Source organism: Carya illinoinensis, chromosome 11 (assembly GCF_018687715.1).
Source record: "Carya illinoinensis cultivar Pawnee chromosome 11, C.illinoinensisPawnee_v1, whole genome shotgun sequence".
Taxonomy (NCBI): domain Eukaryota; kingdom Viridiplantae; phylum Streptophyta; class Magnoliopsida; order Fagales; family Juglandaceae; genus Carya; species Carya illinoinensis.
The window spans coordinates 3,948,632-3,967,912 of record NC_056762.1 but is presented as its reverse complement, the minus strand read 5'-3'; the positions used below and the strand labels follow the sequence as shown (position 1 = coordinate 3,967,912).

The 19,281-nt window shown below is 35.1% G+C and overlaps 3 protein-coding genes and 1 long non-coding RNA gene across 4 annotated transcripts; 2 read left to right on the top strand and 2 right to left on the bottom strand.

Moving 5' to 3' along the window:
* The first annotated feature begins 484 nt into the window (after window positions 1-484).
* Window positions 485-1,099, top strand: LOC122280621. The gene is made up of 2 exons (XR_006229959.1): window positions 485-525; window positions 626-1,099. It is a non-coding gene; the product is annotated as an uncharacterized LOC122280621 (long non-coding RNA).
* Window positions 1,100-2,114: 1,015 nt separating this feature from the next.
* Window positions 2,115-3,871, bottom strand: LOC122282133 (protein FAR1-RELATED SEQUENCE 5-like). Its single transcript, XM_043094092.1, has 4 exons — window positions 3,569-3,871; window positions 2,621-3,517; window positions 2,421-2,534; window positions 2,115-2,186 (listed from the first exon to the last, which is right to left on the bottom strand). The coding sequence occupies exons 1-4, from the start codon at window positions 3,869-3,871 to the stop codon at window positions 2,115-2,117; spliced, it is 1,386 nt and encodes a 461-aa protein (XP_042950026.1).
* Window positions 3,872-3,874: 3 nt separating this feature from the next.
* Window positions 3,875-5,342, bottom strand: LOC122282132 (protein FAR1-RELATED SEQUENCE 5-like). The gene is made up of 3 exons (XM_043094091.1): window positions 5,280-5,342; window positions 5,062-5,184; window positions 3,875-4,942 (listed from the first exon to the last, which is right to left on the bottom strand). Exons 1-3 carry the CDS (start codon window positions 5,340-5,342, stop codon window positions 3,875-3,877), a joined length of 1,254 nt encoding a protein of 417 aa, XP_042950025.1.
* A 9,643-nt stretch (window positions 5,343-14,985) lies between these two features.
* Window positions 14,986-18,749, top strand: LOC122281226. The gene is made up of 7 exons (XM_043092575.1): window positions 14,986-15,548; window positions 15,650-15,736; window positions 15,920-16,132; window positions 16,705-16,869; window positions 17,173-17,226; window positions 17,317-17,463; window positions 18,108-18,749. The coding sequence occupies exons 1-7, from the start codon at window positions 15,135-15,137 to the stop codon at window positions 18,483-18,485; spliced, it is 1,458 nt and encodes a 485-aa protein (XP_042948509.1). The 5' UTR covers window positions 14,986-15,134; the 3' UTR covers window positions 18,486-18,749.
* Window positions 18,750-19,281: the final 532 nt, after the last annotated feature.

Below are 19,281 nucleotides of genomic sequence, written 5' to 3'. Positions count from 1 at the left end.
TTATAAATGTGCACTTGAATGGTCGTTCAGTTGTTGGTGAGATGTACAACAATTTTTACCAAAAAAAACAACTTTGTTCAACAACCAAGTAGGTTCTTGGTTATGTAAATGTACAATAATTTTGACAATGTGTATATTAAATTGGTCTACATTAGTGCTCATAGCAGGTTCTTTTTTTATCGCAATGATGTAGAACTATAATCCTCTTTCATTAACTTCCCTTCATTAAAAAAAGTTGAAAATTTAAGACTAATTTTATTATCAATAATACTTTGTAAACTTGCTGCTCTTCATTAATCTATCAAAACTTCCCGTTCTTACATAATTATTCCATCATTATTCAACTGTTATTCAATTGTTTTATGGGGGTTCATCTTAGAATGTCAAAATCATCTTCATCAATATCTTCATCATCTTTTCCCAAACGAATTGTGCTTCTGCGAGTTGGAAGCCACATTGAAATGGTCAACTACTACAAAAAACTCAAGAAGACCCTTCTTAGGGTGTGCAAAGTATAATACCCAGGTAACTACAATAACACAAGTTGCCTAATATATTTTGGTGCTTAATGAGCATGAATAAACTGTACAGTTCCTCTTTTCTAATATATGTATATTTTGAGCAGGGCTTACCATATTGTAAGTTCTTCAAGTGGTTGGATGGTAATGAAGTGATTGAGCTACAACAACAAGAAAGAATTGATGAACTGTTAAAGAAAGAGAAAGATGTAGAGAACATACTTCAGATGCTGGAAAAGAGAGAGATTGAGCTACATAAGATAGTGGATCGCCTCGAGAGGGTAAGCATGGTGCTGTCCAATAAAAGCGACGAGGTTACGCAAAAGGAGTTGGTGCTTAATGCACAAGAAGCTAGAAGAAGGGGGTTGTGCACGCTATTTTGGATTTACTGTTGTTTTGTATTTGTACATGCATTTTACCTTGTGTTATATAAGTGAATGGGGGATTGTTGTTAACTAGTGTTGTATATTTTGGTGGAATAGAAATCCTTGTTATGTAACTCTGAGGTGATGAATGTAATTTAAGACTGCTGGGTACTTGTTTCTGTGGCAAAGAATAGAAGATGTTCTTTTTGGTACAAATGCTTGGTTGGAATGAAATTGATGGAGGGAAAGGTTATTTATATTGGAAACTGTACAGCATTATATTGATCATTATTTGTTATATTTTTCATTGGAAATTATAGGTATCTTGCAAGGTTCTTTGAAGTCTGCGAGATCAGGTGTACCTCACTGTCCCTTAAAAAACTGCTGCACGTAAATGACTCCCATTTTAGTGTCTGTTAGTCAGAATTGATTTGTGCTGTAGAACCAAATCAGTGCACGTACTCGAGAAAGGTAATTAACAAATGCACGTAAATACACAATTAACACAATTAGCGTTCCCCATTCCTTTGCAAATAAAGCCAAAATGAACCATTCCCACCCCAAAGACAAAATCTGAGCGAATATAGGCTCATCCCAGTCCCACTCAATATTGACTGCCCATGGTATCCAACACTCTTGCCTCTTTTACGTGCAAATGATAGAGGGAAAAGTGAACAATAAAATATACCAACACATTCTGAAAACCTGTGCACCACATTCTACATCTCCTAAAGTTAATAATCCAGAACACATTCTTCCTACTTGAATGTGAGAAATAAAAAGTTTCAAAAATTGGTCTTCAATAAATTAAGAGGCAAAAGAAATATTATTAATAATTAATCTCGAAACCAAAGCTGCAACCCAAAGCTGAGAATTAGATGATAAAGTACAAACTTGACCAATCTTAATACTTTAGATCACTCCCATAAATGGCATTAAAGAACAAAACCTTAGAAAAATACTTAATATCCTTCCTGCTGCAGGTGTAAGGGAACAGAAAAACTTCATCCTGCCACCTGCACCAACACCAACGTAATGTACTAACTTCTTCCCTCCAGCTTACACAAGTGGAATATCCAACATATATTTTTGTACCATCCAACATATAATTAATAACTTGACAAACAAGCTGCAATAAAAAATTGCCAATAGCATAGAGAACTCTAAACTTGGAATATACCAAAATAGATTAAATCCAAATACAAATATTCAATACAAATCTACAATATTCTCATTGCAACGGTTGTGTGTCGTCCAACCCAAAGTTGATGCCATATTGTGATCCATCCAACTCAACTTGCATCTGTAAATAATTGCAAACATATTTATTAAGCGTACTAATAAATATTAATATAGAGAACTCGGGTATGAAGTTCACAAATCCACTTACGCTTTCTTGACTCTGCATCACTATTTCTTGGGCCTGTGTTGTACTAATGTCTATACCCACACCTCTTGGAATAGCCTAATAGAAATCAATGGTAAATATACAGCCGCGCCTATAAACTTATTAATAAATAATTACTAATTAATATACCTGCATGTGTCCAACATTGGAGAGATCGATCTCAGAAGGGCCAAATAAACTCCTGCATACTTCCGCAACAGGTGTATCTCCTTTATCCACGGACTGGGTATCTTCTCCATCCCGCTAATTAACAAACATATAAACATTATTAGTGAACTTATATTTAATAATAATGACTGGAAGACTCGAATAACCTAAAATATTTTCACCTCTTTACGCTTCCCCTTTGCCGGTTGTTTCTTTGTCTTTGCTTTTGCTTTCCGCATGTCTATCTCCATCCTGGATGCTCTCCTTAGAGATGGAGGTCTGCCTTTGCCTGGCACAACCCGTGGACTGTGTACTTCTCCAGAACATCCGACGATAGTGTCATTTGCCGTAGGATCCACATTAGAACCAAGTTGAGTGAAAGATGGGGGTTCTTCATTGGCACGATACAGCTCAATCATGGCAGTTAACTTACTTCTCGCATCCTCAGTATGCTTTCTCGAACCAGCTGCATGAGTAATCATCTGATAACAAATACTTAAAAGACTTGAATATCTATTAGCATCGGGCCGTTGGTCCCCTTCATCATAGCTACTGTGGATTAATGTGTATCGCCTTTTAATATCCTTCCTCCATCGATCTACAATGTATATTTCCGGCAAATGTCTAATATCGTTACACCTGAATACAACCAAGATATGCCGACACAATATCCCTCTCATCTCAAATAAACCACAAGAGCACTTTGCAACTGCATCATCCTCACTAAAGTCCACAAAATGCCGAACCACCTTAGTGAACTCCTCCAAAGCTACTTCATCCTCAACCATATATGTCTTTAATGCACCATCACTTTTATGTAACTTCGGATTCAAGTCAATGATGCCGTTGATTTGCTGCTGAACTTCCTTGAACTTCGCAATCGTGTACAACTCTTGGAACCTCTTTTCAATCGGAGATCGAGATATGAGGGGGATTGTGACATTAAATGACTGGAAGTTTGCGAGATTTTCTTTCTCAATCTTCTTTTTCAACGCGTTATCAAATTGGTCTACAAACTCCTTTAAGTTTGTCCTAGAATGTACATAACCGTCAAAGAATGCATTCATGCTCTCGCTTCGCTGCGTTGTACTCATTCCAGCCCAAAAACACTCCTTCAAATATGCCGGTACCCAATGTTCACGCTCAACGTAAAGGCTCTGCAACCACGCATTCTCATGCAAGTTGTAAGTGGTAATCAACTCATCCCAACACTTTTCAAACTCATCAACACGTTGGGTGTCATATACACATTTCATCAAGGCACTTTTCATCCCAGTTTTGTAGGAACCATATGAGCCAAGTTTCTCGGGAACTTTCTTCAGTATATGCCAAAGACAAAATCTGTGCCGGGTATTTGGAAAGACAAGAGCGATTGCATTTTTCATCGCTCTATCTTGATCAGTGATAATTGCTTTCGGAGCGATACCATCCATGCATTACAACCATGTCTCAAATAACCACACAAATGTCTCGGTATCCTCACTAGAAATCAAGCCGGCTCCCAACAGAATTGACTGCCCATGGTGGTTTACACCAACAAATGGTGCAAAGGGCATCCCATATCGATTTGTTAGGTATGTGGTGTCGAATGTCACCACATCGCCGAAATATTGGTACGCTGCTCTACTACGGGGGTCTGACCAAAAGACGTTCTTTAACCTCCCGTCATCATCTATGTCCATCATATAAAAAAATCCAGGATTTTTATATTGCATCCGTAAGAAATACTGTCGAAGCGCTCCAGCACCACCGGCGCCAAGTCGTAGATGTCTTGCCTTGTCAATATAATTGCGACAATCCTTTTCGAGAAAGGGGAGATTCTCGAATCCACCCGCTCCAACAACGAGAGATCCATAACTCTTACTCGCTCGGATGCCAGCTTGATCATTCGTATCTAGGACCCTTTTTACGGCCTCACTAACTTCTCTATTACATCGAAAGAAGCGAGATTTCTTCGGACTGAGGCCATGGTTATGGATATTATGAACAGTCGTCAACCTCAGCACTCCATCTTGCTTTAAGGCATTAATCCTTGCCTTACATTCTGTCTTTCCTGTTGGACGTGGCTTGGCAACATTCAACGTCCTATTCCGGGCCTTCCCACCTCGGGCACAACAAAGAGTGACGTATCTAACAGAGTCATCTTCTCCCCTATCAGTCCGTTTTGTCATCACCCCAAACCCGCATTTCTTACCGTACTCCTTATAATAACATAATAGCTCTTCAAGAGAATTAAACTCCATTCCCGACTTTGGCTCCTCAATCGTATCATCATCAACCACTTCGACATTTTGAGATTTCAAGGGACTGCCACTATTAGATTCCGTATGATTTGGTTGTTCCTCAGTACGCTGTTCAACTATAGGAGATCCACAAGGCGCTTCAGATTCCACACCATTAGCTCTATTATCGGGTTCTGAACCAAATATCTTGCTCGTGGCAGAGCTTGTATTACTGATAGGAGTCGGAGGTTCCATGATTCCTTGAAATCCGTAACCAGAATTCTGCAACAAATTAACCAAAGCTCATCAATACCACATTCTGCAATTAAGGCACCTTATTTTTGTAATAGTTGCAAAAAAGACAACTTATTAAGAAAAAATCCGCTACAAGTTATCACTACCTGTATGTTGATTGGATATTGGTTACCAGCCAGATATGGTAGAAAAGTTGGTGACCACGTAGGCACTGGTCCAAAGTAACCAGCCATGTAAGGTGGAATGTTTTGCGTGGTTGATGGTATGGCCTAACATTATTAGATAAAGTTATTTATATATTTTCAAACAAGAAATATCAACAGTACCAATGTTATTGAAGTGCACAATTATATAACATACATACCTCCGATGGAGGATTTGAGCTAGATGATGGACATGTAGTTGGCTGTTCTTTCTCGTTTCCCATGCTGGGAAAATATAATAGAACTACAACCAGGATTAAGTAATTCAACATAAATATGAACTTTGAATGCTTTTTAAAGGCATTTAATCAAATGAACTTTGAATGCTATTTAGGTTATTTGTACTTGCTTAGATTCTTCATAGTTACTAGGGGCCAAATCAAAACTTTCTTAACTAATTAATACGCGTTCAGTACTAACTCACCAGTACAAACCCCAGCTCTCCCAGTCTTAACTCACTAGTCTTACCAATGCTCAAAATTTATCATAACCCACTCTAAAAAAAATACTCAATTTATCATAACCCACTCTAAAAAAAATTCTCAACATTTATCATAACCCACTCTAAAAAAAATGCTCAATTTATCATAACCCACTCTAAAAAAAATGCTCAAAATTTATCATAACCCACTCCAGCAAAAAATGCTGATAATTTTTTATTTTTATTTTGAGAATTCTATTTCAAAATAATAGAGTAAGAAACATAAAATGAGAAATATATGTCAATTACAGGCCCTATTGGACATTCTCAGATTATCTTGTTTAGGTGCGGGATGCAGGTAATCTTTTGACTAGAGCAGGCTTCAGCCTTCCAAGTGTTGATGTTGATGAACATATTGTTAAATATCCAAGTGGTAATTATTTTCCTTTCTCATCTTTTGATGTATGTTTTCATGATACGAACAAAAGGTTATTGTTGGTTTGCCAATTCAGTAGTCTAGATACTGGTGTTCACCAAAATACCTCTCATTTGATATGAGCCACAACTGTCAAATTCATTACAGAGCCTCAAAAACGTTACAAATTAATAACAGAGCCTCAAACTTCCGTGACCCTCAATTTCATTACAAATTCTAAGGAAAAGCCTAACAATAATGCTAGATACATCCCCGGTTAAAGTGCAGTTTACTGAATAATGATATATACAATCTTCAAATATACAAGATTCAATTATTCAAAAAAAAAAATTATATATATATATATATATATATACAAGATTCAAATAGGTTTTTTACAAAAGACTTACGCAAACCTGACATATTTCGAGCTTATCCCTCTCATTATTCATCTATAAATACTCGAAACAGGTTAACAAAATAAAAAATTAAAGCGAAAAATGACTATGAATGGCCTTCAATTTCATATTTGATAGCATGAAAAGCAAGAAATTAAGTTCATGGATAGATAGACAGAGAATGTGCATTTCTACAATCGATTGCACACAAGCAATCTGCAAGGAGCTTCCATATATATCATTACCGGGATACAAATCAAACAATCCTCGATTACAAATTTAGAGGAAATTTTAAATAGAATTTTTTAAGATTAATACATCGATTCAAAATCAAGTCTCGTTAAAATAACTGATGCTATCAAGTTTAATCTCTCCAAATTGTTTTTTGGACTAAAGAAAACTAACTTAATCAAAATAAATAATTAATTAATTAAGTCGGAATTTTCCTTGTGGGTATACTTAATTTTTAAAACTTGGAGATGCCATTCATACAAGTGCACGAATATGTATCTACTTTTATACGATGTTCTTACTTATCCTGGATTGTAGTAGCATTGTACCATGATGGACCTTGCAGGAAAAAATACTCAAAACATTAACCTTTTTTTTTTTTGGCCTTTTATCCGAAGAATGATTGGTATATCTAGTTTGAAAGAGCTTAGAAAGAATATTATGCAGTTGATACTATTCTGTTAAACCAGAAAATGTGTAACAACAACTAAAAACCAGTTAAAACCGTTCTCTTACCCACAAATGCAGATGAAACAACAGGCTAAAAAGCAGTTCAACCTCCTCGGCAACGTCTGCGAGCTTGGGGTTTTCAGATCCTGCACAGTTTTCTTCACCGTTCTCTTACTTATTCACAAATACAGATGACTGCACAGATGAATGAAGGGTTCAGCTTGTCGGCGATGGGAGCTTCCGGTTCGGTGATGGGAGCTTCCGGTTTGGCCTCTGCCCGCTTCTCTTCAAACTCACCTCAAAAATGTCTAATCCCGCGTTCTCTGCTTTCTTCAGCCTTTTTCTCTTTTTTTTTTTTTTTTCCGGCTGACGTGGCAGTTGCCACATCATTCACGGGGACGCGGCGGGGTTACGCCCCGGTGGTATGTAGCATAATTCATATTCAATACAGAAAGAATTTACAGATTTCATCTTCTTCCTTGTGTGCTCTCCATTCTAACAATATACTACAGGTACCTAGCTAGCTAGCAGCAGCAGTCATGATCAAACCAGAGATATTATTTCATAATGCGCTGTGACTTGTGATGGTATGGACGTTAGATGGTGAAATGAAGAATAAGGGAAACCTTGAAAAACAAACAAGATTCTGTTAAAAAAAAAAAAAAGAATAAAAAAAGAAAGAAGAAGATTCTGTTCTTAATATATACAGTAAGGGTAAGAAAAAGATGGAATCAAAGGCTAGGAAGGATGGGACACCCATTATACGTATTGATCTTCATCTTTAGCGACTTATTTCAAAGGTATCAACAATATTAATCAACTAGCTAGCTCGGAAAAGAAGTTTTAAGTGAGGGCAAAACTCGGTCTCTGGATGTTTTTTAACATTTATCAACCCTCACTTTGAAAAATACCTTAAGAAAAAGTTTGGATTACAAAAAACTCTCAAAACCAAGCTTAAAAAACCCAAAAGTATATTAAAAAAATAGAAAAAGAAGAGAAGAAAGAGACCACTATACTAATTGCAAGGAAATTGAAATAAACCAGCAAGTCTGCCTGTGTGTGCAAGAGAACTTAAAAACCATGGGAATTAGCTAGAAAATTAGTGTAGATGCGTAGCTAGCTACCATGCATGCATATATGTGTTTAGCAACATGCATGCATATATGGCAAGCTAATGGCTTGAGATCATGAGTAAATATGATTGGGGAAATTTCCTATTTTCAGATAAATTATGATAAAACTGCAATCTCAAATTAATAAAAAGAATTAAGGTCAAGAGTCAAGTGTGGACTGAAGTATATATCTATATGTACATAATTTCTCCAAAAAGAAAAATGGCGATCTTCTTGACTAGATATATAGATGATGATTAATGCACATAATTAATGACCTTTTTTTTATTGGACTACATATATAGTCTGATTAATCCTAGCTAGACCTGTATTAATACATGAATACTCGATTATCAGAATATATAGTTAAAATAAAAAATAAAAATATACATTATAATTTTAATTTTGTTGATCTATTTAGAGAATTTGAATCAGCTATCACTTTATGGATCATGAATATGTTATATGGTTAATTATATTATAAGTAGATACAGCAAGAAATTAATTAAACTAATATATATATGCTTTGTAGAAACTATATTATAACTTTATATATATGGTTTTGTACGCATAAGGGTGACATTATTTTAATTATAAGTTTTTTTTAATAAATTGTATAAACTAAAGTTAAATTAAATTAATATTTTTTAAGAAGAAAAACAGATGCTTCCAAAATTATAAATATTGTAATTAGATATGTGGATGAATGATGAGTACTGTAATCATGTACGTACGTACGTGTGATATTCATTAAAATACTTATGATCTTAAAGATTCGTGCCATCGAATATCTATTAATTTATTGATTACTTAGAATAAGAATATTAATGAAGGCATGGCTAATGGTGCACCTACCTATATGCACAATAAATTAATCAAGATCCGCTAGCTTTCGCATATCATGACATGCATGCATGCATGCATGCCACCTTTTCTCTCTCTGTGATCAGATGTTTCTCTTTTATATTATATAAGAGTTTAACTACACACAAATTGTTGTGCTAAATGCTAATATATTATATTGACATTCATTATAATTTTAAAAAATCAAAAATCAAAACGCTAATCATATTTTAACATAGTGGATAGTGACAATGTCTACGTCAATATATAATGTGTTGGTTATATAAAAGATTCTCTTATATGTATACATTCTAGTATTTTATGTAATGATCTTTGTATTTCCTGAGAAATATTGTTTTAAGAGAATTATTATATATATAAAAAGATTATATAAAATAAATTTATAAATTGATATAATATTATAAAATTTGTTCGATTTATTTTATAATAAAATTTTTTTATAATTTAATATATTATATTAAGTTATATTAATTTATAGATTTATTTTTATATGATTATTTTTTATATAAAATATTTTCCTTAATTTAAATGTAGCAGACGATGAACCAGGTACAAAACTCTTTAACAAGTAATAGACCGGAAAAGCCAAGGTAGCGATAAAGACAAAAAGCAAAAGCTGAGTAAGGCACAGGCAAAAGGTGAGGAGACATGAACGTGTCATTTCTCACAATTCCTAATACCTCAATAAAAGGGATTTAATAGATCAAAAGAGGGACCATCATCTTCAACCTGAGGATAAGAGACTCCATTGGGGACGGAAAACTCCAACGTGATGATCTTTTCTAGGCACAAGGGTTCACCTACCCTTATTATATGAGACACTATAAAATATTTACATTACAGTAAATTTATCCTCCAAATAATGCGTGGACGTAAGTCCAATGTCTACATAAATCTTTATCTCATTCTTTATTTATATTTTTTATTATTATTGATTGCTATATATTTATGTACGAGTATTGTATCGACTCCCAAATCTTTCTTGTGGGGTTGAGATCTCTTTATCGAGATCCAAGATACATAGGTCGCGAATGACTCTTTTTTTATTTTGATCTGTTGTGCGATTTTGAATATTAACAATGTGCTTGTAATTTAGTTGTTTAGCAGACAAAATCTTAAGCATTTTGGAAATAAAAAAATATAATTAGTTAATATTAGCATTACTATGAATTAATCAACCTAAGAAATCTAAACGACCTACCAATATTTTTGTCAAATTGCAACTTTACTCCCATCCCACTCAAATTGCAACTTTGTCATAGGGGTGTAAAAATAAATCGAAAAACCGGAAAACCGGCTAGAACTGGTTGATTCGGTCTGGCTTTCGACCATTTCGGTTTGAAATCGATTCTTTCATTTTAAAAATCGATCAAATTCGGTCTGGAATTGATTTTACGTTTTCCAACACCAAACCAGACTGGTTCACATATTATATATTATTAATTTTTAATATTTTATCTAATATATTTTATATTATATATAATTTTTTATATATAATTATGTATGAAATAATATATTATAATTTATAACATAATATTTTAATCTTAAATATGAATATTTATTTGATCATCTGTTTTAAATATTAAAAATATATATTAAACATATTTTATTGCTTAATAAATTTTTAATATATTTCTTTTGAATACTAATATATTTAATATATTAAAACCAGAAAATCAGACCGAACCGGTAAAATCGAATATATTGATTTAGGGGGGTAATTGGTGAGTAACTGATTTTTTAAAATATAAAATCAATATATACTAATTTGATCTTAAATTTTATCTAAAATTAAATCGAATCACACCAATTACACTCCTAGTTAGTCATCACTAAACGAATTGCCGTTTTGGTAAGGTTGCAACTCCCACTGTTTGTGTTTGTGGACTGTGGAGGAGGGGAAGTAGTCCTGGTTTAGATTCCTTCAGTCCGCAACAACAGTACTGGGCCTTTTGGCAGACTGTAGAGGAAGTTTCTTTGCTATTTCTTTGGAGCAGAATGGCACACATCTGGAGTATGATGACCATGTTGGAAGCTTCCCTCAAAGATAAAACTACAAAATATGAACAGACCCAGAACCCAGAATTTTGGGAATTTTCTCCAGCATTATTGCCATTAGATGCCTTTGGATTACCCAAACATTGTCTACAATTTGAATAAAGATTAACACAGAGCTGTTGACCTAACAATATTAAATGCTGTATTGATATTTTTTCATTAGAGTTAAAAAATTCTAAAAAATCTTGATCTTGTGGGAAACCAACTAAACAGGAGCATATCTAACTTTTGTGGCAATTTAATGTTGTTGCTCATGTGACGTGGAAGTGTACCAAATGCAAGTTATTCTAGCTAGCTAGCTTAAGAGTGGTTGTGTTTGGTTGTTGAACTAAATTCAACTCATCTCAAATAAATCATTGATGAGACTCACTGCTTATTTAAACTCATATCAACCTATTTCATATATTTTAACCTACAAAGTTATACTCATCTCAATGAGACGCACAAAATATTACTATTTACAACTCAACTCAACTTATCTCAACATTCAAATGTAGTCTTAGAGAGTATTGAATATATGCTTTTTGCAAAGGCAAAAGGGATTTTCAGCTTTTCTTTGATAAAGAAAGTGAAAAAGGGTCACATTATTTTTAAATCAGAAAGATAGATAGATCGATAGCTTCACATGGAATCCACATCCATATGTATGAGATCATGATCCATCACCATCTTCAAAGTTTAAAAATGGGCACTTAATATATATGCTTAATTAGTTAAAATAACAAGCATCATCTTAATTGGTTGATCTAGTACTGTCGCATGCTTGTAGTTGTACCTAATTAACGTCATTGCCATGTTGCAGTTGGACTATAAATGGGCTGTCTCATGATGACTCTCAGTTTTAGAATCTTATGTATTTCAACTTATGTTTCTTCTCTTTTTGTTTTTCCAGTCCAAAAGATGGCTAACTTGCTTATCGAATGGAACTGGACTCATATCATGAAGTACTTCCAGCTTTATATAGGTTATGCTTCTGTTTGGGTTTTCCTTGGCAACCTAAACAAGTATTGCTAGAGTCGCATCTGCTGTACTTGTGATTAACAAGTAAAACTTAAGATGAAAAACAATATTTATCATTTCACTTAATACATCTAATAGACTAAAGCTGAAAGTATCCGGTGCCTTCGATTGTTGTTCTTCATTCATATAGGATGATTGATCTGTACTAGAATCCCCCGTGGGGCATGCACATGCATTCTCCTGACCTGCTATATGCTTAGATTACAACCATTAGAAATAGATGCAAAAGGGGAAATTAAACCATTGGCCTGCATTCGTGAGAATTAATCATCGAGGAGAATTTCTCTGCATATTTGACATGTTTTTCAAAAGTATGGCATGCGTTAGCAGCCTTTTCTCAACAGTAAATATTGGCATAGATCTAGGTTAGATTCAAATTATATGGATATATATTTATTCTCGCAGAACTACTTTAGAAAGGGGCATGATTCCAGTACTGAGAAACTTAATTAATACTCTCATTGCCAGTTGTTGATGGAGAGAGTGAGAGACTGTGGACCCAAATCGATATTCCCAACAGTATTCCTTTTATTTGCAGCTAGCAGAGGTGGTTGAGGGTGTAAGTGGACCTTTGTGAAAAGAAGAGAAAATTAAAGACTGGTAGGCAAAGATTAGAAGCATTTGGAAGTGGCAAGCAACACTGCCCAGAACCCAGAATGATGGCCAGGTTTTGGGCCCATACCTTTCTATTATACCATCAACTAATACCCAGCAGAAGAATTAAAAGTCTTCCACGACTTTAAAAAGGATGGGAACAATCTTACCTGAATTTTTAGTTTGCATTAATGACAAAGAAAATCCAAAGAAAGAGGGAAGGGGGTGAGAATCCCAAATTCCCAATAAATACTCTAGAACAGTAATTACAGTCCAAATAAGGAGTCTAATAAAAGAAAAACGTTCCAGTCTAATCTTTTCTCAGACAAGAGGCCTAGAAAAATGTCCCTACCTGGGTTATTTTTCAAGAATTTCAAATAGCAAACGTATTGTTATGAGCCACCTGCTGTGGCTTGAACACAGTAGAAAAGACAGAACTAAAACTGACTGTGCTGGAGGCAGCCACCTACGTCCAAAGATATCTAAATACCAGTCCTCTAGATCATGAGATAATGAAACCGGAAGTTTCCAGCTAAAGAGGACATGTCTGTCTGAAAATAACATAAAACTGTTGTTAGAAAAACTGGTCGGTGGAGATTTGGAGATTCTCTCTCTCATTTCTAGCTACAACTTTCTTCATGCTCTCTCCTTAGTTTTGGTAATTTACTTCTTCCATATGGTGAATAATTTGGGTAGGGTGTAACTTGCAACTTCTAAGGAAGTAGGGACTACAGATGTTGAATTTCTTTAGTGGAGATGTCAGAAGGGTCCCCATTTGCCTGTTACAAATAAATGCCTCGTTCAGTCACCTCTTGAGTATGTTGGTTTGCCCTCTCAAAGCCCTCACTTTTTAAAAAGTAATGGACGACAGTACTGATAGTTTGGAAACATGAGGCTCTCATCAAATCTAGTTACAATGTGGTAAATAAGCAACCAAATTGAAAATTCTAACATTTTTCTTTTTATTTTTTTGATATTTTGATTATCTTATATATATATATATTTGTAATACAACTGAATAAACTCGATCACATTGTATTAATGATGCTGACAACAATAACATCCAGTACTAAGTCGACTGGTGGAACTAGGCCCCCACAGCATTATTTTCCTGTGTAAATTTGCTACAGCTACTATAATTATTTGTCACATGTTTCGAGTAAAACTATGATTAAACTGGTGAGAAAAATTAGGAGAAATCAATTGTGTCAGCCAGGTTTTCAAATGGATGGCTACCTGCCAAGGTAAATGAAGGGATATCATCATTTTGCCAAAAACAATTTCGTTTTGTGTGCTTGCTGAAAGAAAGTAAAAAAGAACATGTTATTTTCATTTCATTGGAAGAGACAGATTCAACATTTTTTCATATTAATATTTCTTACAATTTCTTTTATCTCAAACACGTTTTATAATTTAGAGAAACATAGACACAATATATAGGCTCTTGCGATTTTTAGTACTGAAGTTCACAATTCTTACCAGTAGGATTTAGTACAGTGAATCATTAACGGAACCTATTGGATAAGAACTATTTCTCACTAATAGTCAAAAGAAATTACACCCATTTGGGAAAGAAAGGAATTTATTCATCATCATGGTTTATCTGATATGATGATTAGAATGGCCCACCAATTGTTCAAAGTATGCTCTACTTTTACTCCATACTCCATACTCAATAGCGATCACAGGACCATGATACCATTCATCTTGAGTGCAATTCTACAGAATAAACATAGAAAAAAAGAAGCACCTCAACCCAAGTGCCCCCAACCCCTCCCCTCAAAAAAGGAAGTACTTCAATGTGACACCAGAAAGGATCCTGCAACAAACAAATTGGTAAACTAGACGTATCTGGAACCTGCAATGAAGTTAATAATAACAAAATAGGAAATATTTCTTATTAATAATTTATGTAAAATTAAAAAAACAAAGATAAGAAAAAGGTCAAAATGGTAACCCAGAATGAAGTGTGATTCTGCACTCATTGGCATAATTAATTCAAGTAATGCTGAGTTCATACCTCAGTCTTCCTACTCTTTTCTTTTTCTCCTCTCGGGCTTTGTATCCACCAAGGACAACCCCCCCCCCCCGGCGGCGGCCCCTCTCTCTCTCTCTCTGCTTTGGAAAGTTAAAAAACTCTTTTGACCACAGGTTGTTCTCTCTCTCTCTCTCTCTCTCTAGGTTGGGAAAGTTAAAAAACTCCCATTGACCATTATGGGTTAGACTTCGAAAAGTACAACCCCACCAAGCTTTTTTTTTTTTTTTTTTTCAAATATGGTTAAAATATGGTCGTGCTTGAAATTTCTCGGGTGTCAGAACACAAAACCAAGACGCCAGTCTCTTTCTCTGAGAGACTCTGAGAGAGAGAGAGAGAGAGAGAGATAGACTGCTTGTTTATAATTTATATCTTGTAAATGGTGAGGAAGTGAGCACAAAGTTGGGTTTTTCTTTGAATGGTTCTTCTGCTTTGTTGCTTTTGTATGGACATGAGGAAGAGAGATTCGATTCTGTGGACAAAACAGAGGAATGAACCATGTTCTACAATTCATCACATAACAGTACAACAACGATGCATACAAGCACAAATTGTTGCACCATTACAAACAACAGCACCTGCACCGGCACATTCCTCAAAACTTGCTTCACCTGTTTCCTGCAATACTCCCTCAATCATTCCCATGCTTCTTGTTGCTTTCCTTCTTGTAGCCTCCTTGCTTAGCCCTGTCCAGTCACTCCCCATTGTATCAGATTCCGGCCACTTGCTGCCGTCCAACCAAACTTTTCACCCGGGTTCAGAGTTGAACAAGCTTAAGAGGATCAGAGCTTATCTGAGGAAGATCAACAAACCTGCTGTGAAGACAATTCAGGCATATACCTTTGTGTTTCTCAGTGTTCTCTCTTCATGGATTATGTATATATATATTGTGTTCGTGGCTTATTAATCTGGGTTCTTGTTCTTTTGCTGCAGAGCCCTGATGGTGATGTAATAGACTGCGTGCTATCTCATCTCCAGCCTGCTTTTGACCATCCTAAGCTCCAAGGACATAAACCATTGGTAATTTCACTCTTTCTTTCCCTCTTTTATCAAGATTTTTTAAACTTAGACAAGAAAAAAAAGGAACATGTTCTGTTATTTTAAAATCGTAAACGTTCATTTTTACATTTTCGACTTTGCAGAAAGATTTCTTCTTTCGATTATTGTAGATAATTGAGGTAATAAAAGGCTTCAGCTCTACAGGATCCACCTGAAAGGCCAAAGGGCAATGACACTACAGATACAGTGGCAGAGAGCCTGCAGCTATGGACACAATCTGGCGAATCATGCCCAGAGGGAACTGTTCCAATTAGAAGAACCACAGAGAAAGATATTTTGAGAGCAAGTTCTCTTCGGAGATATGGAAGAAAACGAGCAAGACATGTGAGAAGAGACTCTACGGGCAGTGGTCACGAGGTTAGAATCCTGAAGAAAATTAGTTTACACAAGCATAGAGAAAAGAACACCAAAAGGGTGAATGAAAATGGAAACTGGATTCCGAAAATCTGTCCTGGGAAGTAGTTTTCATTACCACTTCAGCAAAATTCTTCTAAATTTCATTTTTCGTTGTCATCATTTGAAAGGTAAATCTGTTCTGTCATTTACGATCTCTCTCTGATTCCTAGAATCAAGGCACCAAAAGAGCTAATTTCCAGCAAAAGGGCCAATTTTGTTTTCTACATTTTTGTCCCAATCAAAAAGCTCATTATGGAAAATAAGATTATAAGAGTAAGGAGCAGGAATGAAGGCACCCTAATTTCTAAAAATAGACTTTTGAGTTACAGAGTACTCTGAATTATTATAGGAATGCAACTGAGATCCTATCCAGGCTTTCTGATTCCTCGGTGCTATTACAGGACATTCAGTTCAAAGCAAGATGAATATAAATTTATTGACTCGTGCATTCCATATTGTGCACAAATATCTCTATGTTGCATGTCTCATGTCTGTATGCTTGCAGTATTTGACTGATAAGTATGTTATTGCAGCATGCAGTTCTATTTGCAAATGGAGATCGCTTTTATGGAGCAAAGGCCAGCATGAACGTGTGGGCGCCCCGAGTGACTGATCAATATGAATTCAGCTTGTCACAAATTTGGGTCATTTCTGGTTCGTTTGGCCATGATCTAAATACCATTGAAGCTGGTTGGCAGGCAAGTCTCTCTCTGTGTATGAATGTATTTACTAACTGCCAAGCGCATGCCTACACTATATGCACAGGATATTTGCAAGTCCGCTTATAGACAAACCAAATTTACTATTGATGAGAAAACCTGCCACATCAATCAACATAAGAAATTATTAATATTTTGAATTATAACAGTAATGGCACAGTAAGTGTTGTGTTGAAATATTAAACTGATGGGATTGGACCCAATACACGTATCCATCTAGGGTTCGAAATGTCCCTAAAGTTCCCTACATCTAATAGGATATTGCAATCCTATACTCTTCAGGTTAGCCCAGAGCTATATGGAGACAACAATCCAAGGTTCTTCACTTATTGGACGGTAAGTACTCCAACAAGAGAATACTAGTCCTACTTTTTCTTTTAAGAAAAAAGGATATTTGTGCTTATAGAAATTTAAATCAAACCACAGACCGATGCATACCAAGCAACTGGATGTTACAACTTACTGTGCTCAGGCTTCATCCAAACCAACAACAGGGTTGCTATTGGAGCAGCAATCTATCCAAGGTCCTCCTACAAGGGTAGACAATTCGATATTGGCCTAATGGTTTGGAAGGTAAAGTCTTAGTTCACACTAAATTAGTTAATAAAGAATAGAATTAATTCAAAATAATGAAAAATCTATTGCTTATTTTTGGCCTGTTGTTTCTACTTTGTAAACTTCATGGTCTGATATCTTTTGACAAAACCCTTGGGAAGAATATTTTGATTCAACATTTCATAACCGACACATCTTGCTAGTCACTTATGATTAATTAACCGATAAGCAAAGTGCCTTTATTGACACCATTCTGTCTGATTTTTGCCACTATTTTTATTATTAGAAACCTAAGATTCTCTTATTTTTCCTTTAAAAAATGCTTCCTGCTGCATGAACTTTTCTTCTTTCTTCCTTAGTGAGGTCCCATATATATTATGTAGTTTACACTGCCTCCAGCTTTTGGGATTGACAAGTCAAAAGCACAGTTTTCATTTTGCATTTTTCTCTAATCTTTTACTCACATTAATGATTGTGGTTCCTTTCCCTTCCTATGAAATTAGTACTAGATAATAAGACAATTAGATCCACAAGGAAGAACTCATCATGTTTTCCACTATGAAGTCAAAGACATTAAATGACGTAAGACTAGCAGTGCAAAATGCATATGACCTACAATCTATCAAAATGTTGCTAAAACAAATTTGTTTGATTTCTTGTAGGATCCCAAGCATGGGCATTGGTGGCTGGAATTTGGATCCGGTCTACTTGTAGGATATTGGCCAGCATTTCTGTTCAGTCACTTGAGAAATCATGCCAGCATGGTACAATTTGGAGGAGAGATTGTAAATTCTCGATCATCAGGTTTTCACACATCTACTCAAATGGGTAGCGGCCATTTTGCAGGAGAAGGATTTGGAAGAGCATCATATTTCAGAAACTTGCAAGTGGTTGACTGGGATAATAACTTGCTTCCTCTATCAAACCTTCATCTCTTGGCTGATCATCCAGGGTGTTATAATATAAGGAAAGGGAGAAATATTGCATGGGGAACGCACTTTTATTATGGGGGTCCTGGAAGGAATGTAAGATGTCCATGAAGAAATTGGCACAGGATACAGACTAGAGAGAGTAGCCTCATATTTTTCTGCAATTCTGGTTTTTTTTTTTTTTTTTTTCGTGTTGGTTTGGGTTTCAAGTTGCGTATTAGGCCTTAATTAACATGGTCTGGGAGTGATAAAAATCCTCACAAAATTTCATTTTTACTGACGGATCACCGATTATTCGTCCCACGTTTGGGATTATGTAAAGTTGTGGAAATACAAACTGTACTGTCAATAACATTGGGTTGTGTTCTCTGTTCATTTGATCCCTTTCTTCCAACTCTTTACATTAGTAAAGGGAAAAGGAAATCAATATTAAAAGCAGAAAATTACAGTCTAAGGTATGCAAGTGTTGCACACAATTTTTGAAAAAAGTAAATAATTCAAAAAGTAAATAAATTAGAGACCTATATGAAAAAATCTTACACACTCCAAAATTGTATTTAACATTACGGTCTTGAATATACTAACAATATCATTAAACTACACTGGATCTTTCGATTCTTTCCATTCAGAAGAAAAATAACCCATACAACGTCACAAATCTGTATTTTCAATTGGTAACACGCCCTTCACATAAGGTGTTGCATGTGCAAATGAAGCCAATTCTGAACGTATCTGACTGATATATTTAATATCTATTCCTTAGCGGTATCCCAACTTGCAACCCAGCTTTCAAAAAAAATAGTAATCAAGAACAGTAATGTATGTATCTGAGTAACCAAACAAAAGCATTAAAAAAGGAACTTTGATACTGAAATACTATCAAACCAGTACTATAATTAACTAATCA